Source organism: Tamandua tetradactyla, chromosome 12 (genome assembly GCF_023851605.1).
Source record: "Tamandua tetradactyla isolate mTamTet1 chromosome 12, mTamTet1.pri, whole genome shotgun sequence".
Taxonomy (NCBI): domain Eukaryota; kingdom Metazoa; phylum Chordata; class Mammalia; order Pilosa; family Myrmecophagidae; genus Tamandua; species Tamandua tetradactyla.
The window spans coordinates 53,505,089-53,531,796 of record NC_135338.1 but is presented as its reverse complement, the minus strand read 5'-3'; the positions used below and the strand labels follow the sequence as shown (position 1 = coordinate 53,531,796).

Here is a 26,708-nt window from a genome sequence, read left to right as displayed (position 1 = left end):
GCCAGCTGCGCCCGCTTCTAGGTATTTCCTTTCTTCTCATCTCTGTCATACTGATCCTGGCCTGGAAACTCCTCCTGGGCCAGGCCATCTCCTGAAGCGTCCCGGGCATCTCATCTGCACCCAGATTTTGTCGACTGACCGAATGAGCTGGCTGATGCCCAGAAGTTTAGCTCAGTGGAGTCCAGCTGGCCTTCACTGGACTCGTGAAGTGAAATCACCTGCTCGTTGCCACTCATTTTTGGGATTCCATGTGAGCACCTGTTTTGCCCTCTGCTGTTTCCCAGGGCCTAGAAGAGTGCTGACACTTAGTAAACACTCAACAAATATTTTCTTGAACTCCTGCTGAGAACACAGACAGGAATACAGTCTGCCAAGGAAAGCAGAAGTATCAACAGACAACGGCAATTTGGGGGGATAGCTCTTGTGAGACAGATGAGCCCAGAGAGCTAAGGAACATGGACTAAGACCATCCTGCCCAGCAGCAGTAAGGTAAGCCTTCCTAGAGGGGACGGGTTTTTAAGGATGAATAGGAGTTGACCAAAAACTACTGGGAACAGTATTCCTGGAAGAGGCGGTAGAGGGGGCAAGGTGAGAGACTGTTCTGGGAATGATCCACTGATGGGAATGATGGGAACCAAGATGGTGAGGAGACAGGTGTCCAGGCTGCGAGGCAGGAAGGGGCTGAGGGCTGAGGGTGGCTGGGAGGATGCCCCAGCACACCACACCTCTTGCTGCATGTTCTGTCAGAGGACAGGACCCTTGGTGGCAAGGAGGGGGCCTTTAGAACCCTGCCAGGGAAGGGGGTTAGGCCCTGGGCTGGCTGAGCAGAGCTGCAGCCCCTTCAAGAAAGAAGACACTGTTTCAAACAGTCTTTTATTCATCTCTCCCCACACACAGCCTCTTGTAGCAACTGCCCTAACCCTGGGTGTGTCCACCAGGGAACAGGCCCTGTCAGTTTCCCCAGTGGCCAAGGCTGGGCTTGTCCATGCTTCTGGCCTCACGTGATGGTCCTGGGATCTGTCCAGCTGCTCCCCGAGAGGCTCAGGAGCTGTGGGAGGGCTGTGGGTGCTGGTGGCTGCGGGCAGGGTCCAGGGCAGGGTGGTGGGCCTGTCTCCACCCCTGCCCCCCTCCCCACCCTAAGGCACACCTGGAGATGTTGGGAGCTCCATCCTGGGGGGCCTGGGGTGCAGCTGTGGCCAGGCCACCCCTTCCTGGGCCAAACCTGGGGAAACGAAGCCAAGGCCTTTCCTGAGGAAATACTGAGGATCAGGTGAGCATGGGGAGGCTGAGGGAATGGCCTGTGGGACCCTGTGCCAACAGCTGCATGCTTGCTGCAGCTGGCTTGAGACACCCTTGCTTCTCCCAGCCTCAGTTTCCCTTTCTGACTAATGAAGAGACGGGCCTCGGTGGCCTCTCAGTGCTAGGACTCTCCCTGGGAAGCGCACCCTGCCACTACATTTTCTCTCCTGCGATGTGGCCTGGGCCGGCTCAGTGGGTTGGGTGCGGGTTGAGGTGTGGGCAGGGTGTTGGGAGTGCGTTTGTGTCCCTGTGTGTCCAGTTGTGCACGGTGTGGTCAGACCCTGGGGCGCGGGCATTCATGAGTAGGGGTGGGTGGGAGCGAGCGTGGGCCCGCCCGCCCTTCCTCGGCCCACAGCGGGTCTCCGCAGATACTGCCATAGCCTGGGGGCCGCCGAGCACCCCTGGCTCACAGGAAGTTGGGCTCCCGCACCACGAGGCAGGGAGGGCCCCCGGCGCCCCCGCCGCCGTCCAGGGGCCTGTACACGAAGTGGAAGTCGCGCTTGGGCTCGCTCCGCAGCAGGTAGCCCTTGATGCGGTGGGGCAGCGCCTCGTCCGCCAGCTGGAAGCAGCGCCCATCGACCAGCACGAAAAGCCGGTGGTCCTGGGGCCGCGCCACCTCGAACTTCTCCGCGCACTGCACACACAGCGCCTGGGCCGCCGTGTCCGCTCGCGACGCCAGCGTCCGCGCCTGCCGCTCGGGCTCCAGGTACGACACGCAGATGAAGTCCTGCGGGAGGAATGGCAGGGGGCTGGAGGTCACCAGCGGAGGCGTCCTGTTCTCCCCCCCCCCCCAAACTCCCCGTCCCAGGACCGGGAGTTCGGACCCACGGTGAGGAGTTGAGCAGTCTGGGACAAATCCTCGGTCCCCTTTGGCCCCAGGCTCTTCTCCGCTTAGCGAGGTCGGGGAGCCGGGAGTCGGGACAGCCTTCCCTTACTCTGCAGCTAGGCTTGCTGTGTGACCTACGGCCAGGCCCTGCCCTCTCTGAGCCGCGCTTGGCGGCGGGCGGAATCTAGGTATTTCAGAGACGGCTCGGAGTCTTGGCAGTGAGGAGTGAGCGCTCCCCCTGGTGGCCCTCCATAAGCGCTGCAGCATTCGTTCAATTCGCTCGCTCTCCGAGCCCGCAGAACTGCAGGTGCCAGGCCCGAGGTGCGGGGATCCCGCCCCCGAGCTCCCTCTGCTCAGCCCGTGTTGCTAAGGCAGGGGAGACAGCCCAGTCCCTTAGCGCTGGAAATGTCTACTGGGCTCAGAGCCCGCAGGGCTGGGAGGCGCGGTGGCGGGGCGGGCAGGATATCGGCTGAGGGTAGGTGGAGCCGGGCACGCATGAGGACGGCGACGAGAGTCGGGGTGGGAGCACTAATGCCCAACTTCCTCCGCCAGGCCGGAGGGGGGACCCTGCTGTAGAGAACAGTCTCCCGCCCCGCCGGGCCCTGAATCTGCTGCCACTTTCTGTGTGACCTTGACGTCTCTGAGCCTCCGTTTGCTTCCTCAGCTGCACACTGGGGCTGACAGCGGTCTTTACACCACGATTGGGAGGACACAGGTCCTCTAGCCCGGAGCCTGGGGCTGGAACGGCGTGCGCGGCTGCCCTCTTGTGGAAGGAGTAGTAACAGCCCGGCCCTGCCCAGTCCAGCCCACTTTCCCCAGGTGGCTGCCTGGGCGTGCCCTGTTCTTCATTGGCGTCCCCCCACCATAGGTTCCCCAAGAGAATGGAATTGGGGTATGGGGTACAGGGGAGGCAGTGGGAGGGGGGCAGAGGCCATTCCTCAGACCCCAGAAATAGTGTTGTGGGGGCCTATCTGCTCTGCCGGTGGGGATGCTCCTCAGCCCACAGCCCAGACCTCCCTCCTAAACTCCTGCCCCCAGGGGTGGGTGGTCCATCTCACCTTCTGGCCTGGCTCAGCCTTGGGAACCCACGGGGGTTATAGCTTGGACTAAGATTATCCGTATTTATTGAGTTGGTGTATGTGTGTGTGTGTGTGTGTGTGTGTGTGTGTGTGTGTGTGTGTGTGCGTGCAACAGTAGGGGATGGGAGACAGTGGTTTGCTGGAGCTGGCTCCAGCTGGCCCTACCAGCCAAGAGAATCATTGCTTATTCCCAATTCCTAGTTCAGTGATGCCAAGCTGGTAGCCGAGGATGCCAAGGAAATTGGCAAATCAAAAATCAGCCCCGTGCCCCCACCATGAACGCAATCACTAAACATTTATCAACACGCCATTGATGGAGAGGCCTGGGGACAGTTTGGAAGTTTGGGTCATGTCCCAGGGAGGCAGAACTTGACTGGTGCACCGTCTGCCTGTGCTAACAGGAAAACTGAGGCTCAGAGAGGTGTGGAGACTTGCTTTAAGGTCACACAGCTAGCTAGTACAGAGCTGGGTCCAGAACTTGAGCCTCCTGCCTCCAGGTCTAGGCTCTTTGCCTAGGTCACAGGCCTAGTTCCCTCTATTCTGTACACACCCATCCCTGCTCTGTCTAGGCCCTGGGTTTGGGCTCCCAAGACTGTGGGACATGGGCTCTTTGTTCCCAGCTCCATACCCAGGAGGTAATGGGTGAAGGGGTGGCAGGAGGCACAGAGGTCGGCATCTTACCCCCTAGAATGGGGTGTGTGTATGTGTGTGGGGTGTGGGCGGCTCAGAAAGCCTTCTCAGAGGAGGGGCTGTCAAAGAACTGAGTTGTCTTAGAGGAAGGGCAGGTGGGAGCCAGTGAAGGAGATGACACAGCATGGCAGATGCTGAGCCAAGGGAAGTGAGGGCAGCATGTCTGGGGAACTGTGGGTAGCTGAGCTGATGGAGCTGGGAGTGTGGGGGATTAATGGAGGGAAGCTGGGAATAGATGAAGAGACGGGAGTCTGGCCACCCCTGGCTTGAATACTGAGTGTGTACAGACTCAGGGGGGTGGGGGGTGGCGGGATTGGAGGTGGCAGGCTAGGGGCAACTGCTGCTTTTGTCCAGTGACCAAGGGGCAAAGCTTTGGAACAACCTGAGGACTCCCCAAGGGCTTGACCAAGCTGCCCTCTCACCCCATCTCCACCCTAGCTCAGTGCTGGGACACAGTAGGTGCTAAGTAATGAATAAATATTCTCATTCTTCCGATAGCCATCCTACCTGTCCAGCTACAACACCTATGCCTGGGAACATTTTCTAGGTTCACCCGTGGGTGGGGCCCAGAGCTGGGCACCCACTGATGGCCCCGGTGCTCCCCTGAAGGCAGGGCTGGTTCGTCGGAGCAGGCAACCAGGTCTCCCGGCTCCCCGGCTGCAGCCGGCCGGCCCCCTCCCACCCCCGACCCGACCCGGGGCATCACCTGCACGGAGGAGCGGGAGGCCCGGGCCTTGTTGAGCGTGCGCCGGCGCTCCCAGCGGTGGATGGAGTCCTGCACCTCCACGCTCAGCTGCCGGGTCACCGTGATCCTGTCATAGTTCTTGATGTGCTCCAGGGCCCCATAGGTGGTGGTCAGATAGTAGGACCCTGCGGGGACGAGGGGTGGAGGCTGAGCTAGGACGGCCCCCCTGCTCCTCTCCCCCAACCCCCTACCCCCCAAGGAGCTACTAGTGGAAGTTTGGCTCCTTCCCTCCTCCAAGGCACTCCCTCCTGCAAGTCAGAGCCACAGCAGGCCTACCTCCTGTCACGGAGCAGCCCCAAACTCCACCCTCTGCTGCTGCCTGTCACCCACCGTGGAGCTGGCGCTGCTGAGTCTCTGCCCCGCCCCCCTCTCTGCCTCTGCAGATTCCTGACGTCCAGCCTCGAAGCTTCCCAGCCCTGCTCAGAACTTTTCTTTGGTCCCCACATAAGGCACAACTCTTGATCAGTTTTAAAATGATATGCAGGGACTGTCTCTGGAAGGACACAAAGAAACCGTTAACCTCTGAGTTCTTTGCTGTGGGAATCCTGCTGCCTGCTTGGGAGAGTGTGGTGGGCAGGAGACTTCACTCTGTCACTATGTCTACTTTTGTACTTTAAAATGTTGAACCGTGTAAATATATTACTAATTCCTAAAAATAATTTTTTTAAATAGTGTAAAAAAAGATATTATATTTACTCTTCTTAGCTTGTTAAGGGCTTGGTTAAAAAGTTCGAGAAGCTTGAACTTTGTTGAGCCCAGTCACTTTAGAGAGGAGGAAACTTTGTCCCAGAGGGAGGGTGACCTGACCATGGCCACACAGTGATGCGTCCTTGTCTCTTCTGGTCTCACCATCTGGGTGGGCTTTGCGACAGCACTTCCTTGGGTTTCCCTCTCACCCTCCAGGCCTTTCTCCAGAGCCCGCAGGTACCAGAACAGTGTTTTTGACAAGAGACAGATTCTGCTAGTGACCCCTCCCCCAATCCATTTCTCCCTTCTTCCCAACTAACTGAACCCCATTTTTATTCAGGGAAGCAACACAGCTGAAAATGCTCACTTCCCAGACTCCCTTGCAAGGGGGTGGGTGCAGGAGACCCCACTCTAGCTACTCAGATGTAACTGGAAGTCTCTGGATGGGGCTTCCAGGAAAGCTTTTTGAAAGGGACAGACTCCATGGATATATCTCTTCAGTTTTTTGCCTGTCCCACTTCTTCCTGCCGGGAACATAGAGGTGAGCCGGGAGGCTGAGTGATCAGAGGTGACAGGTCCAAGGACAAGGTCCACATGCTAAGGAAAGATGGGGAGAACTGGGTCCCGGCCTCCCTTTCAGTCGCTTACCTAGGGCTTTCCTAATGCAAGAGACAAAGCAGCCTTTCACTCTTTTGAAATCATTATTGGCTACATTGGGGTTGTGTGCAGCCCAAAGCATTCCTAACTGCTCAACTGTCTGAAGCTGCCTACCTAGCCCCACACCCTCCACAACCAATATGAGAAAAGTTCACACCCTGGCTGGACTAGGGATGTTAAAGGGTTTTAGGCTGCAGAATCATCCACCCTTTCAGAGCAGTGTAGGAAAGAGAGACCATTTTTTAAAAGATGTCAGGGTAGCAGGGAACTTGGCTTGGGGTTCCTAATCAGAGAAGAGTCACTAAACCGCTTTCTAGCAGTGCTCAAAGCTGCATTGGCCAGGAAGCCTCCAACCCTTGAGAGCCCACACCCTCTTTGGCTCCTTCTCTTCCTACAGAGAACCTGCCTCCCCAGCTGGTAAGGAAAGAGGCAAGTTCTGATTGAGAATTCGGAGTTGGAGTCAGAAAGCAGAGTCTGGGTCTTGGCTCTGTCCCTCCACAACCAGTCCTGAGATCTCAGGTGAGTTACTCCCCTCTATGTCTCAGTTTTCTCATAAGGTTGGTATGAAAAATAAATGAGATGAATGCATGTAAAGTGCAGTGTTTGGTAACGTGAGAGCCATGCATGGTGGCTGGGCAGCCTGAGATGCTCTGGAGGTTTCTGCCCTCTGGGGTGAAGGGGGAGAACTCAGAGCCCACTTGGCACTCCCAGCTGCTCCCTTCTACCATCTCCAGCCTGGCTTTTACACAGAGCGCCCTCTGGTCCCTCCCTTTGCCTTGGGGCCATGCATTGCCTGCCAGGACCACTAGGTGGCAGGATTTGTTCCCCCACCCTCCTTGGGTTTTAGAGGGAGTTCCCTTTGGGGAGAGTGTGTGGTCCGTTGACTGGAAAAACCCACTGCACCTGCTACATTAACCGTGGGGGGGACCAGCTGTCTTGCCAGGGGAGGGGACAGGAGTCCATGAGGGTGCTTCTGGGGAAGGTTTGGATATTGAGTTGGCCCCGGCCAACTGCCTGGGTCTCGCGTATGCCCCATGACTGGTGGACGTCTGCCCAGGGTGCTGGAAGCCTGAGAGGGAGGTCAGAAGTGAAATGGGGTCCCATCAGCCCAGCGAGCAGGCACTCCACTCCCTACCTCTTACAGGAAGTCCCTGGTCTCAGCCCTGGAGGCTGCGCAGAGAAGGCGGGGCCCAGGCTCTGCTCCTTTGCCTCATCAAGGCCCCAAAGTGCCCGGAGTCCGGGTTTGCAGGCTTTTTGTTGAACGTTGCTCCCAGGAACTAGGATACCCGGAAGGTAGAGCCGCCTGGTCCCGTCCTGCCCGACTATCTCTGTTGGGCGCTACGGACCATTTGAAAACTCCAATCTGGCCCAACACCTTCAGGTTCCAAGCCAGGGAGGTTAAGTGACTCGCCCAAGGTCTCCGGCCAGCCAGAGGCAGCTGGGACCGGAGTGGCCAGCCAGAGGCAGCTGGGACCGGAGTCCTGCCACAGACGGCTCTTCCCCACCCCCACCCCGCGTGAGTTCCCCTCCACGTCCGGAGAGGCCGGGACCGGGCCGGCCAGCCCCTGCCCCCGCGCCCCTGAGCTTCGGGAGCACCGAGCGCAGGGACCTGCAGCCGGCGGCGCTCAGTCGGCCTCCAGGCAGGACACCTCTTCTCACCTGCCTCACGGGGTGCGTGCTGCCACCCCTAAGAGAGGATCCTGGAACCAAGCGGGGACACTCAGAAACACCTCCCCTCAAGACCCACCCCTCTACCCCAGGGCCCAGATACTGGGTGTGCCAAGGGGAGGGAGCAACAAAGAGGAGTCTGGCGGACGCCTGGCCGGGCTGGAGACTCCTAGGTCAAACACCCGTGAGGCAGGGTCCCGCCTGGATGCTGCCACCTCCCCTAGCCTGGCCTTCGCAGTGGGAACCTAGGGAGGTGCAGGGAGGCAGCCATGCCCTACTCCCTCCACACTGCCAGGCCCTCACCCCCACTTCCTGGTGGGGTGCAGCACCTCTGAAGTTTGCCCTTCTGCCCGGGGGCTGATGCCACAGGGGGCGATGGCGCGGCGGGGAGGAGCAGCGAGGGCGCAGGCGGTGGCTCTGCAGCCTCTTTTCTAAGGCTAACACCTCCATTCTCTTAGAAATCCCTCTCCCTGGGCGGAGGTGGGGCTAGGTGCTCTGACTAGTAAATGTGGAAAAGGGCAGCCTGTGGGGACGCTCCTGCAGCCGTGGGCCTTCCACTGTGAACTGTGAAGGCCTCCAGGTAGTCAGTTCTACTCTGGCTCCTCTCAAAACGACATCGAGTTGGGTGCCCAGTGATTCAGTGGTAGAAGGCTCACCTGTCACAACTTCCGCCCGTGCACCAAAAAAACATACTTCCAGTAGCCCCGAATAGACCAACGCTCCTGGCTCAAGGACCTTATTTTTCTCCCCCAAAGGGCAGCAGGCTTCTGGGAACAGGAAGAAGGACCCCAGGAGGTCCTGGCAGGTCCATAAGGAGAGGGCAGCAGGGTCAAGGGCGTCTCTGCCCTGTCCCTGCTCGGCCACTGCAGCCAGAACTGGGACTGACCCTTGTCAAGGAGAGCACTGGCTCTGCTCAGCCTTGGATTCCCCCAACCTCCTTCTGCCCTCAGGGCCTCCCTAGACATTGACTCTCAGGCTTCAGGACAGCCCTGTGGGGCTGACTGCGCTAATCCCTAAAGGTACTTTTAAATGGTATCCTCAGTCAGATCTGTAGCTCATGGAAAATAGTAGAAGTGCAAATAGGAGGCACCAAGTACTCCGTGCACACAGCTTTCTCTGTTCTCCTGCGCTTCCGTGGACTCCACACCATTACCCTCCTGCCCAATATCTCTATCATACCAGCACTCATCAGATGTGAAATTACTTGATTTGCTTATTTGTTTAATCTGTTTGAGTTCTGACCACCCCACCCCACCCCCGTCCCCTCTCTAGAATGAATCTCCATGAGAAAAGGGACCTACTGCCACGAGGCACAAGGTAGAGGCTGGGTGAATAGCTTTTGAATCAATGTCTTACTGCCTTTTTTGGTGATTTATACGAATCTTTTATAAAGTAAGGCAGTCATTTCCTTAATTCTTAGTCTGCCTACTTGTGGGAACTCTTCTGGTTTACTGTTAGTATTTTATTCTATTTATGGCAATTTTTGATATGTAAAAGTTTGAGCCCTTAGAAGGGGCATGTATGGCAGCCACAAAACCACAGCCAAGACTTCTGCTAAGGGTGCTGGGTGGGCTGGTCCACCCACCCGGAGGCTAGTCCTAGGAAACAGGGTGTTTGGGGTTTGGAGCAGGAAGCCAGTTCTGTTCATAGCCTGCACAGTTCTCCCCGCCTCCCTCTCCCTTGTTTCTCCCCCCAGGCTGATGGAGTTGGTGGGTGATGGGTCAGTGCTGCCTGAGAGCCTCTGACCACCTCCCCAGCCGTGTGGTGCTTCTGTGTGCATGGTCCTGGGCTGGGGAAGACTGAGGAGGAACCCCATGAAGGCCTGAAGTGGGGATCCCAAAGCTCAGAGCAGAGAATGAAGTTCATGCTCATGAGAAGAACAGCCCCATTTATTTCCCGGCCTACGGCATGAGCAGCTGCTGCTAACAGAGCAGGGCTCCCTAAGTAGCTGCTGGCTGGCTGGCTGGTTAGATGGTTAGACGGATGATTAGCTGGCTGGCTGGGTGACTGATTGGGTGGAAGGATGGATGAAGTGGGTGTGTGGATAGATGGATGGATGGATGGGTGGATGGGTGGAGGGCTAGAGGCATGCATGCATTGGGCAGCAGAGAATCACTGCTGAAGAAAGCCCAGCTTTTCCTGGAAGACAGGTTGTTCCAAGTGCAGGGAAATTAATTTTATCTAAAAAGGAAGAAAAATAGTTCCTGGAGATCTGAGAGTCACAAGCCTAAATTATATATGACAGCAAAGTTCACAACTTTAACACACTCCTCTGTGCTGACAAGAACTTACAGAACCACCCATGTCAAACTGTCACCCCAGAGACTGACACATGCTAAAAATGCAAACAGCTGCAAAGGGGATCCACTAATCTCAAGACCCAACAAAACCCAAAGGGGACACTCAGAGTCTGAGAGTCTTGCTGTATCTTTCGAGGCTGATGTCTCTGAGGAGGACTTGGGGCTTCTTCACAGCCGGTATCTGGCTGTACCTGGATGATGAAATCCAAGGGATTCTTGGAGAAGGGGCAGCTGAGGCTGAGTGGGTGGGGATAAGTGGTGTGAAGAAGGAAAGGGGAAGGGAAACTGAGGGTGGGGTGGAGCGAACCACACTTCTGACTTCATCCCATCCATTGGGCAGCACACGGCCTCTTGCCCATATCATGAACCTCCTCCCACTGACGGAGGAGGGCCCAGAGCTGGAGAAGGAAGCAACTGAGTCCCTGGGAGCCTCTCTCTTCTAAGAACTGGCCATCACTGCTGCTGAGACTCCGCCTCAGGTGTTTATTAGCAGTTCCTGCTGTTCCCTTTGTGGAGTCTGTCTTTTCCTCTTTTTATCTGGTTGGCTTCTATTCATTCTTTAATACTCAGCTCAGACATCACCTACTCTAGGAAGCCTCCCCAGACTGCAGAGCCTGGGTAACATACACCCTCTATGCTTCCCATCCACCATACTCAAGCAGCAGCAAAGTCAGCTGTTTACTAGTCCACCTCCCCTGTTAGTCCCTTAGCTCCCCAAGGCCTGGGCATGGGGTGGGTTATATATGTGTCCCAAAAGCTCAGCCAGAGCCTGGCACCTAGGAGGTGCTTGGCGACTGCCTGATGTGCCCTGGTGTGGCTGAGTCTGGGGTGTGCTGTGGGTCTAGGTGGCTGCGAGATGGCCCGGGGGGAGACTCACCCTCCCCCAGCTGCAGGGCGGGGTCCATGAGCTCCATCATGTACTCCACATTGAGGAGCATCTCCGTGAGGTTGCTGCGGGCCAGCACGTACATAAGCACAGGCAGGAAGTCGTCTGCTCCATAGGGCTTCCCTAGAAGGAGGAAGGAGGGAGAAGGCAGTGAGTGTGAGGCCCTCCTCCTGAGCTGCTTTCCCACCCAGGGGAGGGGGCAGTGGTCTGCTAGGTGGGGTTGCGGGTGGAGTCAACCCAGGAAAGAGGAACCTTCCCATCCTGTCCAGGCTTTCCGTGAACTTGGGACCAACCTCCTGGGGTGAGGGGGGAGGCTTAAGAAACAGTCTAGGTATAGGAAGAAGGAACTGAGAAAGGCGTCCTTGCTGGCATGATGAGACCCCAACCCCTTCCCCTTTCTGAGCTCCTCCCAGCTCCTCCCATTGCTGCTTGCTGGACAATAAGCTGCCTGTCTAATGCTGATGTCTCCTGGGGAGAATCCTTGTCCCCTTTGACCTCTTGCCTCCTTTCTCACTGCAACATTACAAAATCTCTCCCTCAATCAGAATCCACAAGGTCTGAAATTCTACCATTTGCCCTCATTCTTTTGGCTAAGCAGGGCCCTTTCCTGGGGGTTTCTTTCACAAGGTATAAATACCCCTGGAAGGAACTATTCCTCCCATCGCCCTTTGTGGAAGCTGTTCACAGGCCTCAGAGCATGTTGACAATAGCAGATGCCATGCAGGGCAGGCAGAGGGGACCCGGGAAAGGAAAAGATGGGGAAAGGAAGATAAAAGGAGGGCCCTGGGCGGGCTCTGAGGACTGCCTATTTTGCAACCCAAGGCCAATGGTGGAGCTGCTGGGGAAGGACTCTGACAGGGACGCAATCGTCCTAGGGGCCATAAGTTAACACCCTGCTTCGCCTCTAAGACTGTGCTGGGGAAAATGAGCAGCCCTGCTCAGTGGGGAACAGCCATGCCAGGTCCCCACACACCTTCTCACCTTCTCTAACCAAAGGGAGCCCAGAACTCCGGCAAAGATCTCCAGCCTAGCTGAGGTTACCAGCCCTGGGTGTGGCCCCAGACCAAGCAATTTACAGTTCTTTCAAAACATGCATTTCTATCTCAAGGGTTTTACAAAGGATTTATGTGACCACTAGGAAATACACATGATAAAATAGTCAAATCTAAATAAAAATTTAAACATCAGGATAAGGAATAGAAATTACAAGAGGACTCCTATACTGTAGGAAAAATAAAAACATGAATAAACAAGAACCTACATAACTGCTTCTTTAGAGCTGCAAATATGGCTTTGAGTTTCCTGGTGGCCAAAGTGAAAAAGAAAACGTGATCAGTCTCTTTCTTCTCATTGTCCATGAGAAGAAATCATACCTGTTTCTTGGGAGAACCAAATTACTTTTCTAACCCTTAGTTCTAAAAAAGGTTTCACACGTGGCTTCATGAGACATGATTGGCAAGTTCCTATAGCACATACACTTGGTGATTTTCCATCATTGCCTCAAGTTGCACCTCAGGGAAAGTACTTCCATGAAAGGGAGGCAAATATCATAGCTTCCTATGCATGTTCATATCTGTTCTTCTTTTTTTAAAATTTATTTTGTACTGTCTATTAGGTTGGGAGAATAGGGAAAGTTACCATGACTCGAGCTGTGCAAAATGTGCCACCCCTTCTGGATGTCACCTGATCCCCTTGCTTAAAAACCGCCCGTGCCAAGACCGAGGCCTGGACTCACCACCCCTTACCTTGGGTTCTGTGAGCTCCGCCCAGGAACACAGTAATAAACCCCCTCACTCTAAGGTTTCTTTGTCTGCCTTTTCTCTCTGTCGCCTCCTAAACCTTTCATTTGGTGCCAAAACCCAGGAGACTGATCCCGCTGATCCTCCCCATGGTCTCCAGCCTGGAGATGAAATACTTCTTAAACAGCTCCACCCACACCCCTAAAGGACAATATTTCTGGTGTAATGGGACTCTTACCAAGTGCCTCAACCTCACTACCCCAGGACCATGCTTCCTGGTGACCGTAGTTCCTCAATTAACCCTCTACGGTGAATCTGAGCTAACTTGGCTGTTGCCCCCCCCAGCTCCAAAAGGGCTGCCTTCCTTCCTATCCTGGTGGGCGTCAACCTGGCTGCCTCAGTCGCAGCCTCAGCCACAGTGGGAGGGGTGCTGGGATGCAGTATTCTAACCTCTCAAAACTTTGAGACTCGACTACAGGTGGCCCTGGAATCAACCTCAGAATCCCTGTCTTCTCTGCAACATCAACTTACCTCACTGGCCCAGGTGACCCTTTAAAACCAATGGGCCTTGGACCTGCTGACAGCCAAAATAGGAGGAACGTGCATATTCTTCCAAGAAGAATGTTGATATTACGTCAATGAGTCGGGTCTGGTAGAACAAAATATTCAAACCCTGAACAAACTAAAAAAAGATCTCTACCATAGAAAACAGGGAACCAACTCCGTGCTGAGCTGGTTTTCTTCTCCCCTGGCAACATGGCTCCTCCTGCTACTAGGACCAGTTATCTTAATCTGTCTTTTCTTTCTCCTAATTCCCTGTCTCCTCAACTTCCTTCAAGGATGCATGAAAGAACTGTCATGGGTGGCAATCAGCCAAATGCTCCTGCATCATTATCACCACCTACCTTCCTCACCAGATTCCTATAGCCAACCTGTCCCCTCTCCTGACTATAACGGTTCCGGCCTATAACTCCACGCCGCCCCAATGCAGCAGGAAGTAGCCAGAAAGATCTCGGCTCCCTATTATCACAAAAAGGCTGGAATGTTAGGTCGGGAGAATAGGGAAGGTCACTGTGCCTTGAGCTGTGCAAAATGTGCTGCCCCATCCGGATGTCACCTGACCCCCTTGCTTAAAAACTGCTTGTGTCAAGACCCAGGCGTGGACTCACCACCCCCTACCTTGGGTTCTGTGAGCTCTGCCCGGGAGCGCAGGAATAAACCCCCTCACTCTAAGGTTTCTTTGTCTGCCTTTTCTCTCTGTCGCCTCCTAAACCTTTCACTATCAAACCAAAACAACACACAAATATGAACATTCTTAGCATACAAACATTCCATGCATGGTTGGTACACGCAACGGCTCACAATATCATCACATAGTAGTATATTCATCACCATGATCATTTTTTAGAACATTTGCACCACTCCAGAAAAACATATGGAAAGAAAAAAGAAAAAAAATTGCACATAACCATACGCCTTACTCCTCCCTCTCATTGATCACTAGTATTTCCATTTACTCAATGGATTTTAACCTTTGTTCCCTTATTTTTTTCCATACCCCTTACCACTCCCTTTCATTGTTCACTAGTATTCCAGTCTACTTAATTTATTTTAACATTTGTTCCCGTTATTATTTATTTAGTTTGAATCCTCATCTGTCAATATCGTAGATAAAAGGAGCATCAGACACAAGGTTTTCACAATCACACAGTCACATTGCAAAAGCTGTATCATTATACTTTCATCTTCAAGAAACATGGCTACTGGAACATAGCTCTATGGTTTCCAGCGCTTCTCCAGCCTCTCTAATACACCTTAAACTAAAAAGGGGATAGCTATAAAATGCGTAAGAATAACCTCCAGGATAACCTCTCAACTCTATTTGAAATCTCTCAGCCACTGACAGTTTATTTTGTCTCATTTCTCTCTTCATCCCTTTTGGTCAAGAAGATTTTTCAATCCTTTGATGCTGAGTCCCAGCTCATTCTAGGATTTCTGTCCCACATTGCCAGGGAGGTTTATACCCCTGGGAGTCATGTTGCATGTAGAGATGGGGAGGGAGGGTGGTGAGTATGCTTGCCATATTGGCTGAGAGAGTGATAGGCCACATCTGAGCAACAAAAGAGGTTCTATGGGGCTGATTCTTAGGCCTAATTTTAAGTAGGCTTAGTCTATCCTTTGCAGGGATAAATTTCATATGAACAACCCCCAAGACTGAGGGCTCGGCCTATTGATTTCGTTGTCCCCACTGCTTGTGAGAATACCAGGAATTCTTCACATGGGGAAGTTGAATTTCCCCCTTTCTTGCCATTCCTGCAAGGGGACTTTGCAAATACTTTTTTATTTACTGTTCAAATCACTCTGAAATTTATCGAGGCATCACTCTGGACAAACCTACAAAATCATGCCGTATTCAAGGTTCCATGTAGTTATGGTGTTCAATTAAACTGTTCATTTAAGTTATATTAGTTAATGCACTAGTCAAAATATAATTTTTTACCAAATAAACATTTTTTTCTTTAGTCTCACACATAAATTAAAATTTTAAAATATGAATTACCATCTATTTTCAGTGCCCTGCAATATTGACATTCCTTTGTTCTTCCTCATGTAAAAACATTTTAAAATTTGTACATTTAGTCACTATCATTGTACACACTAGGCATTCCTAGATTATATCATCTCAGTCTTTATTGTCTATCTTTCCTTCTGGTTTCATTTGTGCCCCCAGCCGTCCTCCCTCTATCAGTCTCACATTCAGCTTCACACATCTGTTCTTTATAACAATTGTATAAAGTAGGTGTTATGTCCACCTTACTGAAGAAGAGACTGAGGTTCAGAGAGTTTAAATTACTTTCCTGTGGTCACACATATTCTGAACTCCTGAGAAGCACAGTGGTGAAGAGCTGAGTCTCTGTCTCAGGCCTTGGTTCAATCTTGGCTCTGCCACTTAATATCTGTGGACCATGGGAAGTTTCTTCCTTCCTCTAATCTTGGCAGAGAGGTTGGGGAATGAAGCATGCATGGATATCATGAGGATTCAATGAAGTGAAGTGGTGATCAGTTATGCCCAGCCATATAGGAAGCTGAGCAGAAGAAAAAATGTGCTCCTAGATACACTTATCAAAATATCCTCCCTAATTTTGAACTAAGTGGACAAAGTCAATAAATCTTCTACAATAAAAAAATAACCACAACTATATGTAAAACCCTGTGTTACTCAATCTGTTTGTACACCATTGCTAACCCCACAAACTCACATGGGCCCAGGGACCATAGACTAGTTGGAAACGACTGTTCCCATTGCATAACACAGGATCATAAACAGACAACAGCCTGTCTTCATCTAAAATGTTGATATTTTTGTTAATCATAGTTTTTTTGCACTAATTTACACTTTAAAAATATTGCATTAAATATTATTCATCTTACATGGAGTTACAATATGACCCAGCATTTCAACTCTTAAGTATATACCCAAAAGAACTGCAAGCATGTTCACATGAAAGCTTGTACATAAATGTTCTTAGCAGCCTTACTCAAAATAGTGGAAATAACCCACATATCCATCAACTGAGGAATGGATAGGCCAAATGTGGTCTACTCATACAATGGAATGCTATACGACAATAAAAAGCAGGAACTTCTATGACATGGATGAACCCTGAAAACACTGTGCTAAATGAAAAAAGCCACTCACAAAAGGCCATGGTGTATGTGAAATTTCAATTTATGTGAAATGTCCAGGATAAGCAAATCCATAGACATGGAAAGTAGATGAGTGGTTACCCGTGGCCGGGGCCAGGTGGAAGAAAATGGGGAGTGACTTCTAATGGGTACAGAGTTTCTTTTGGGGGTAATAAAAATACTCTGAAATTAGATAGTGGTTTTGGTTGTACCACCTTGTGACTATCCTAAAAATCACTGAATTGCATAATAGTAAGTGAATAAACACAATTTATTTTGTTACTGAGGTTTTTGACATCCCTTTAAATTTTGCACCTGGGGTTAGTGCCTCACTTGCCTCACCCAAATCCTGGGCCTGCAGGTGGTGTTTAGGGCAGTGGCTGGCACCTAGCGAGCACTGGGTAAATGGTAGGTGTCATGAGTGGGCACGATGTGAGGTGGTGTGCTCAGGGAGGCAGAGGAAATGAGTTAGAGCTGGTCCTGCCTGCAGGAGGCTCCCAGTACAAGGCCAATGGCTATGCCAGGGACTGTGATTTCTGGGGCCCCGTTAGCCCTCCAGGGAGGGCCTTCATTCCTTGCCTGCTCGGTCTTGTTCTCACCTGGTCAGAGTGGGAGAAACTGCAGCTGCTCTTCCCTTTTACCTCTCCCCACATACAACCAGAGTATCCAGTTTATTTTCATAGTCAACAGAACTCTTGACATTTAGCTGGGTCAGGGCACCCAAAATAAAGACTAACTTTCCCAGTTACTCTTGTGGCCAGATGGGGCCACATATCTGGCTTATGGAGTCTAGAGGTAAATGATGTATTCGACTTCAATGATGTACCCCTAAGCGGGAGGAGCATGTGCATGGAGAAAAACTCTGAGGATGGTGGAGCAAGAAGATGGAAGAAGCCTGGGTCTCTAAGGACAGATGGCCTTCTAGCCGGGATGGTTCCATGAGAGCTTTGTTTAAATCACTATTACCTATGCATGTGTGCTCGTTAACAGCAGCCTAAGCTATATCCAAACTTCTACAGAATGTGTCTGTAAATCCCGGTGGAAAGCGGCTCCAGTTCATGAATGTCTGCTCATTCATTCATTCATTCACTAAAACTTTCTTATTAACACCCTGTCCCTCAACTCTTGCCAGCTCGGAAAATAAGATCCGACTTTCTGAATTCCAGGAGAAGGGTCAAGAAGATGTAAATAAAAGGTGGAAAGAGCTTTGAAGAAAAGAACGAAGTATTCAACATTGAGTCCAACAGCCCCTCTGCAGACATTCTATTCCCATCTCCCATGACAGACAGGGGCACTGGGTCACACCCCAAAGAGCACATACAGGCAATGCCTCAGTGGGCCCTGGATTGACATGCACGTTACTGGGGAAAGATTGTTTCATGCTTGGAGTTATCCTGTAGCTAGTTTAATGACCAGAATCCTGGCATTTGGGTGATTTTTTCCTTTTTTGATTTATGAGTTAAGGAACGAGGTGAGCCTGGCAGCACTAGTGTAAAATACAGATCTAAGGCCTTTTGGAGTTCACTGGTAACTTGTGCATTGGTTTGGAACTTATGGAATTTTTACTCTGTCTCTATGAATATAATTTTTTTCTTGGTATTGTGTTAACTCATCAAGGAATACAATTGGGCAAATTCTTTTGTTTCAGGGCAGTGGTTCTCAGTTGAGGAGATTTTGTCCTCCAGGGCACATTGGGCAATGTCAGGAGATGAGTCCCTGGTTGCCACCACTGGAGGTGCTGCTGGCATCTAGTGGGAAGAGGCCAGGGTGCTGCTAACCATCCTACCATGCACGTGACGGCCCCCCGACAAAGAATCACCCAGCCCCAAAAGTCTGCAGTGCCGAGGCTGAGGACACTTCTTGAGAGGATCATCACTTTCAGTGAAGGATGGTCCAAGTAGGGCCCTAGGCTTGGGGCCTTAGGATACTGGAAGCTTCAGTTCCCAAGCAGAGGAGGCTCCCTCTGCACACGGGGACTGGACTATGCCGGCGTGGAAGGGAAGCTGCCCACCACGCTGTGATCCTATCTCATGACAGTGACCACCCCACTTGTGGGAGACCCATGTTTGTTCCACCCCCACCTCCCGTGAGCACCTCAAGGGCAGAACCCTGGTCAGACTCATCTCTGTCTCCCCAGTGCACAGGGCCTGGCATGACAAAGGTACTCAGCACGTGGTGCTGGCTGAATGAATGATGAATGAATGAATACTGGGATCTCAGCAAGATGGCAGCACCCATGCACTGGCACCGACTCAGATGGACCCCTATTAAGATGCCAGGGTCCCTCCCCAATCAGGGGCCAAGCCAAAGTGGGCATTACCGTTTGTGGAAACTGGTCCTTCCTGGGGACATCCCGTTTCTATCAGGGAGTCCATCTGCCCCCCAGTCTCAAGAGGCAAGAGTCTTCCTGATTCCTATGGCCAGCCAGGCCAGAGCCCTGGAGGAATCTTCCTTCTCACTGCTTCCCGCACTCAGCTTTTGCTTTTTCCAGGATTATGCCCTGCTGGAAGGGCATAGTGCTGGAAAAAGCAAAATCCTTTGACTCACTCTGCCCAGTAAGTCAGTCTCTGATCATGCTATGTCTCTGCTCAAGAACCATCAGTGTTCTCTTCTACCTAGAGAATCACATACAGATCTCTTACCATGACATTCAAGACACTGTACACGATTTGACCCATTCCCACCCCACTCCAGCCAGATGGTCTATTCAGTGGCCTCAGAACAGGTGACTTGCATTCCTGCTTCCAGGCTTCTGCCACATTATTCTATCCAGTAAGCCCTCCCCTTACCTTCTGCAGGTCTGAGTCTTACACCTCCCCCACAATGTCAACATTTGTGTCACGATTTAAAATGCAAAGTGTATTTATAAACCTTCTATCAATGCATTCTGAAAACAGTGGGCTAGAGTCATCGCACCCACTGTACAGATAAGAAAACCGAGGCTCAGAGAAGTTAAGCTGCTTGCCCAAGTCCAATGGTTAGGATCCGGGGATCCGGAACTTGAATCCAGCTTTTTCTCATCTCTACCCCCAGGCTTCTGCTACTTCAACTCTCTTCCTTCAAGTTCCACCTCCTCCATGAAGCCTTCCTGGGCTGTCCCAGTTACTGGTGCTTATACTCTACTTTCCAACTTCCAATTTTCCATCACCTTCAGGTGCAACATTCCATAGAGCTGACTCTCGTGGCCATTCCCTGAACTCCAGGCACACTCTCACTCTTCCCTACCTGCGACACTCTCCCTCCCTACCTCTTATAATTTGCCTTGTTCTCTCTCATATCCTGAAGCACAGTCAGTCGGTTTCTGTCCCAGCTCCCATCGCCTTGAAGTGTGAATCTCTCCTTGTATTAATCAAGGTTCCCTAGAGAAACAGAACCTACAGATATCTGTAAATATGAGATTTAAAAAGTGTCTGACACAACTGTGTGGATGCAAGAGTCCAAAATCCATGAGGTGGACTACGGGGCTATAACTTTGATGAAATTCCTCAATGAAATCTACAGAAGAGGCTGGCTGGCTGAAGAAGTGAAAATTCTCTCTTTGCCCTTGAAAGTCTTCAGCTGATTGGATAAAAGCCAACTGACTGGATCTCTCCTTTACGGAACACACACCCTTAGTTGATTGTAGATGTGATCAGCCACAGATGTAATCAACTGACTGATACTAGCCATGAAATATCCTTGCAGTAACAGTTAGGCCAGTGCTTGCCTGACCAGACATCTGGGCACCATCACCTAGCCAAGTTGACACCTGAACCCAACCATTACACTCCCCAAGGGCATAGATGGAGGCTGTGTGAGCTTGGGCAAGTTATCTACCCCTCTGAGCCTCTGCCTCATTACTGTTTCCCTATTCCTTGGCACAGGAGTCATGGTATAGGATGCTGCAGTGGCCTGAACTAAACTCCGTGTATGTTCTTGCTGGACACCAATTTATTCTGCCCAGTGCTGGGGACATGGTTAGGGATACTGTGTCCATAGTGGGCCTCAGATAGTTGGGTGCTGGGAAACGCTTGCCAAACAGTTCTCTGAAGGGGGAACAGTGGACACACCTCTGATGTGCAGTGATTGCAAATTCCCACTGTAGGGCTAGCTACACAATGGCCAATTTCAAGCTTCCACCATTAACATGGAGTTGGGAAGAAATGTGCCCAATTGGCTCTCAAGAGACATGTCAGCCAACTCCAGTCCACAGCTAGCATTAGACTCCTGTAGTCCAATCGCACTGCAGGGAAGCTAAGCTCAGCTGGTTAGTAGTGAAGCTGGGACTAAAATCTGATCTCTTGCCCTGACATGATGGAAAATGCCCATTCAAGCATCTAACCTGACAGCTACTCATGGACAAAACCAGCTTCGTTTAAATGCCCGGGCTCCTAGCTCATCCTTTCGGGACAGTGAAGGCTGCATCCTTCTTCATGTGAAGCCCAGAGCCCCAGACTCAGAATTCGGCCACATGCACAGTGGAACCTTGGGCAGTGCCACTGGGATGCTGGGGCATGATTGCAAAATCTGTGATTGGAACATCTATCTTGCTTGAGTGAGAGATTGCATCCATCTAGCCGTGCATCTTGAAAGCCCTGCTGGGATGCAATCTGAATTTCCTGGTTATTTCTGCTTTCTTTTTTTTTTTTGCCAAGGCACATCTGCTTGCCATCTGTAGATATCGGGGAGTTGATGGGATTTTATAGAACTCGCTGGGGGCCTTATGCATCTTTCATGGGCTGGGACATTTTGGAGAAGGAACAGTCTCTCAGATGACATGAGCTGAAGCAGATGTCACTGGGTCAGGGAGAACAGGAGTAGACTGGATGAGGAGGCTCCAACTCTGCCTCTTACCTAGCTACATGGCCTGGTCCACTCTGAGCCTCAGTTTTTCTCATCTGAAAAATGGGCGATAGTAACAAAAGTCAGTGTGTTATGTAGGGCTGTTGGGAGGCTCAATTGAGTGGCTGGGTATAAGAAAACAGTTTTGTAATCTAGGAAGTCTTATCTAGAAGAGGCTCTTTTTTGCTGTGAAGGACCAGATAATAAGTACTTCAGTTTTGTGGGCCACACATCCTCTGTTGCAATTCCTCAATTCTGTCGTTAGAGCAGAAGCAGCCAGAGACATTGTAGAAATGAATGGACACTAAAACTTTCTTTAAAAAAACGGGCAGAGGGCCAGATTTGGCCCGCAGGTCCTAGTTTGCCAACCCCTGACCTAGAGGAAAGGGTCTATCATCTTATCATAACTGTCCTCCCAGACTAGCTGACTGGACTTCTACCAAAATTGGGTGGCTGATGCAACAGTCCTGGGGCAGCATGATGCTTTCCACCGAGACCCACTCTGGCCCTTATCCTCCATCAGGATTTCCATCTAAAGCAGTTTTGTTCCTCCAGGAAGTCTTTCCAAAGAAGACTGCTGTTTGCCCCAGCCAATGAGGTTCAAGGCCCTCACAATGGTCTTCCTTATCATTGTAGATGGAAAAAAATAACTATCAACTGTTACCTGAGAGAGGCCTTCTCCGGCCACCCACCCCAGAACAGTGAACACCTCCCATGCCCGCCCCCTGACCTTGCTTTACTTATCACACAGCAGGCTGTAGTACCTGCTGATATATTTTGCATTTCTGTTTGTTTATTGCCTGCCTCCCCACCTAGAATGTGAGCTTTGTGACAGCAGGGACTGTGTCTTGAGCACCATTTATATCTAATCCCTCAGTGCCTGGCCTGTAGTCAGTCAGTATGTAATAAACATATTTGCCGAATGAATGAATGACTGAATGAATAGCATTTATCACATGGTATGACTGTTGCTTGTTTAATGCCCTGTTTTTTGTTTGAATTATGAGCGTCCTAAAACAGGGACTGGGTCTGTCTGTGGCTTTGTCGTTAACACTGTGATGTCACTGGCTTCCACTGCTGAGTGAATGAATCTATTGGATAAAAACATAGGATGGCAGGATTTGGAGACCATCTAGAACACTAGGTTTTACATTTACTTTTGCAGTGAGAGCCTTTCGTGAAGGGGTCCCTTCGGTAGGACGCAGCGCTTCTGTTGACTCAGGGTGGGGTCAGCAACCCACCCACCCCCCCTTGAGCTCCCTGAAGCTCTTACTGTTTGTGCTTCAGGCAGAGGCTGCCTAAGGCTCACTTCTGTTATGACCGACAACACGCCCCTGAGGACATCACTCCAGCTCCCTCGGTGCCTCTTCTGAGAGCTCAGCCCGCCAGCTGCTCAGTCACGTGGGCCATGGGCTCAGCGGCCTGAAGCTACCAGGTGCCAGCCTGGCTCGAAAAGGCATGAGGCTGCAGGGCAGGGCCACTCAGCCCCAACTGGGGCTCGATCTTTTCTGAGGCCGTGTCTGACCCCAGGATGCCCTGGAAAGGCAGGCCCAAGGGGCTGGAGAGTGCAGTGGTTCAGATCAGGGCCGGATTCAAGTCCCAGGTCTGCACACTCCTGCTCAGGTGTGACCCTGAGCACGCTACCTTACCTCTTGGAACCTGTTTCCTTGTATCCCCATAAAATGAAGAATCCATACTTCACGAGGTTGTGTGGGGCTTAAGGATGTGTGATCAACGCGAGCCATGGTTATTACTAAAGATGGGAGGGTACTGTTTCTAATAGCCCTGGGTACATGATGCCCTAGGAGGCCTGAACTTCTGTTGTACATCATTTCCAGGCCTGCTCCCACGGGCGCTCCTGCCCGCCCCCTGGACGTCAGTGCCCACGGACACCTAGGAAACCCCCCTCAACCTGGACCCCCAAATGACCCGAAAGGTCAGTGCCCCACCCCTCTCCATTCAACTGTACTTATGTAAGGGAGAAATAAACTTCTACCAAGTTAAAAATTTCAGGGTTTATCTGTTACAGCAGCAACTATTTCCTTAGTTAATTAATTACCTGCCTACCTATCTACATCTATTTCAAAAGGATGAGAAAGAAATTCACCAAAACAGGACTGATTGTTTTTTTTTTCCCCAACAATAAACACAAGTGACTTTGGTCATCAGAAATTAGTTTAAAATATTTTTTTAACATGGATTTTTTTTTTCCCAAAACCAAGAGCCTGACATCCTTCTTGTTCTCTCTACCATGATCAATACCACAAGGCTTGCTGTTCCACTGTCCTCAGGTCTCCAAGTGCCCTTCTCCCATCCAGTTCCCCAGCCTCTGCTCCCGCCGCAACTAAGTTGTAGATTCCCACTACGCTGTGGCCTCTGCCAGGGAAATGCATGGCGGGGGGCCCGAGGGACCGGCTGGCTGTTGGGCATCCTCCCCCCACGGTGGGGAGCCCTCTACTTCTGGAAGCTTGGGTGGCATCGGGGTGTTGACACAGACTGTTGGAGGGGCTGAAGAAGGCACCCATTGACCTGCAGCATCTCTCTGATGTCCCCTGCTCTTTATCTGCATTAGGAGGTTATTTGTGCTCTTTATCCCACGCCTGCATACACTGCCTTCCTCCTTCCTTCCTTCTGTCCCTCCCATCTTAAGAAGGATTTCTTGGGCTTGAACCTACTTCTCCCCAGTAGCTGGACTAGTACTGAATGCCTGCTCTTACAGACCAAGGAGACAGGAACGGCTTGTTTGTCAAGTAATAGGAAAAATGATTCTACAAGTTCTAACTCCCCTCCCCAAGCCTCACAAGGCTGGTGAGGAACCCAGGCTGCTCCTGGCTGTGGGATGGGGGACTGTGTTTACCCGAAGCCCTTTCCCTTTGTGAACTCCTCACTCTGCCTGAGCCAGGGCCCTCAAGGTGCTGTAGTGGAAAAAGCACTCCATCAGGACCCAGAAAACTTGGGATCCATTCCTGGGCTGGCTGCCTGGTACAGCGATACAGGCGCAGGCTCTGGGGCCAGATACTTCAAGGTTTGAAATCTGGTCCATCTGCATTATGGGCAGAATAGCAACCACTTTTCTGGGAAAGGTGACTCACAGGGGTTAAATTCACTAAAGCCACAGGGCCAATTACTTCAGCTCTTTATCCACTGCTCCAGCAGCTCTTGCCAGCAGCCCAGGCCCTATTTTATCCCTTTTTCCAGTGGGCCTTGCAGACACCACATCGAGCTGCTGGGCAAAGGGAGTGGTGGGTGGGGAGGCGTCTTCCCTGGAGATGGGAGGGCTGGCGAGTCTAGAAGCAGAGCTGGGACGAGATGCGCAGGGGAAGGGGCTGCTTTCTGCTTAGGGTGGGTGAGCGGTGGAGGAAGCAGGTTGGTGGAGGAGGTGGGGAACCCAGCTCAGCCCCGCAGGGCTCGCCAGGGGCTCCTGGCAGCTGGGCTGAGCCGGAACCACCCCAGGGGCGCTGAGGCCATGGACAATGCAAGCCACAGGCAGCCGCTGGCAGGAGGGACGCCTGAGCTGAAGGCCCGCAAGCCAGCCGGCCTGGTCCTACAGAGGCTGAATGTCAAAGCCAGAGAACTGAAAAGCCTGTCGGAATCTAGCTGGTGAGGCATAACCTCAATCTAATCATGAGGAAATGGCTGACAAACACAAAATGAGGAACTTACATTTAAAAATAAAAGTGTGGGGGTGGGGAGGGAAATCTGTATTCTTCAAAAACGTCAGTGTTGCATAAGATGAAGGTTGTGGGAAAATTCCAAATTGAAGGAGGTTAAACAGACGTGACAACTGAATGTATACTTGACCTTTGACTGGCTCCTGAGCTAGAGCAAGAAAAAGGCTATAAAGACCTTATACAGATACAGAGAGATTAGACAAAAATATGGTACTGATGCAAACTGACACAGTGGATAATTGCATAAGTTGTGGTTATGTGAGAGCATATTCCTATTCTCAGAAAGTAATTAAGGATAAAGGACCACAGTGTATGTAACTTACCCTCATATGATTTAGTAAAAAGAATATGTATGTACATAAGAGAGAGAGAGAGAACAGGTTATAGAGCTAATGGGGTTAAATGTTAACACAAAAAGGGTGTATGGCTACTACTATCTTAATGTACTATTTTCATTCTTGCCACCTTTTGAAGTTTGAAATTATTTCCAAATAAAAGTTCTAAAAAGATTTAGCCATAGAATTTATTGTTTCGAACAAAATCCCACTTGGAGCCCCATGTATAAAACAGGCACCAAGAGCTGCTGGAGCGAGGCCAGCCAGGGGCCCAGCCTGTCCTGTGCCCCTTTTGGGGTCCCTGGGGTGCCTTGTGGAACTGAGCTTTGAAACCACAGAGTGGTACAGCCTCTACCTCCTTGGGGACACGGCGGCGTGTCCCACATTCTAACACTTGTGAAGCACCTACAAGCATTTGTGGTGACGATAGCCTGGCAATAGCCGTGAGAGGGCCTTGCCCAGTCCCACTGTATGGATGAGGAAACTGAGGCTCGGGAAGCTAAGTGACTCCTTGAGCACCTACATGGTTCAGATGCTTTCCACGGCTCTCCCACCCACCTGCACACCCATCCAAGAAGCAGCTCTTATCTCCATTTTATACACACGCAGAGGTTCAGAGGGATCAATGCCCAAGTCTACAGCACCAAACCTGGGACTTGATCCCATGTCTGCCAAATGAACCCCCAAACCCCTGCTCTTCTCAGAAGAGCCTACATCCTGCCAGGTGAAGAGGCTGAGGCTCTGAGTGGGCAACCCTGGCCTGCTAGGGGCAGAGATGAGATTTGGAGCCCCTGGACTCCCAGTTCAGTGCTCCTCCAAGGGTGTCTGTTCCCTGATGAGAAACACATCTGTTCCTGGCAGGGAAACTTCACAACCTGGCCTGGCCTTCAGCGCCTCAAGTCTCCCCACCTGAGCTGGTTTTGAATCCGTAGCGAGATTCCAGCTCCCCTCCCACTGAGGACAGGACTGTAGCCCGTGTTTTGCACTGTTTTTTCCATGCTGTGCCCAGCACACTTCTCCAGCTGCTGCCTTTCTGCCCTCCCTCTCCTTGCAATGCAGCTATTCCCTCCCCCATTCCCTGTTCTCGGATAACTTTTTTAGTAAGTGAATTCACTGTTAGTATCCCTTTGCAATGTGACTTTGCAGCTCCTTCCACCGAGAGGGAATTTCCTCACCCCTGAGGCTGGTATGGTCTTGGGACCTGTTTGCTCTCTCTAATGCACTGAGGTGATGTAGTGCCAGTTCAAGTCTAGGCTTCAAGAGGCCTGGCAGGTTTCACATGCTCTCTTGGACCCTTGCTACTGCCAGGGACACAACCCAGGCTAGCCTGCTGGAGGATGAGAAACACATGGCCCACGCACCCCAGCCTAGACCAGCCAACAGCCAGTCTACTGCCCAATGTATGAACAAGGCTAGCTAGACCGGCCAGCCTCCACTGACCCACCTCTGATCAGAGACTCATGAACGAGCCAGCCAAGAATGGGCACACTGGCCCCCATCAGCAGGACTGCCCGGCCCACCTGCAGACTCGTGAGCTAAATAATATAAGTACCTTCTAATTCATCCATGGGCATGGATGGGCTGGCTCCTTGCTTAGCTCTGGTATAGCAGCAGCCAA

At 51.5% G+C, this 26,708-nt stretch overlaps 1 protein-coding gene across 1 annotated transcript in view; it reads right to left on the bottom strand.

The window, feature by feature from the left end:
* Positions 1-758: 758 nt before the first annotated feature.
* RIN3 (Ras and Rab interactor 3) overlaps positions 759-26,708 on the bottom strand; it is a 124,676-nt gene continuing 98,726 nt past the window's right edge. Inside the window, exons 8-10 of the mRNA XM_077123391.1 lie at positions 10,829-10,960; positions 4,601-4,764; positions 759-2,026 (exon numbers count right to left, since the gene is read on the bottom strand). Coding sequence (XP_076979506.1) covers positions 1,706-2,026; positions 4,601-4,764; positions 10,829-10,960 — 617 coding nt within the window. The 3' untranslated portion in view covers positions 759-1,705. The remainder of the gene's footprint in view (positions 2,027-4,600; positions 4,765-10,828; positions 10,961-26,708) is intronic.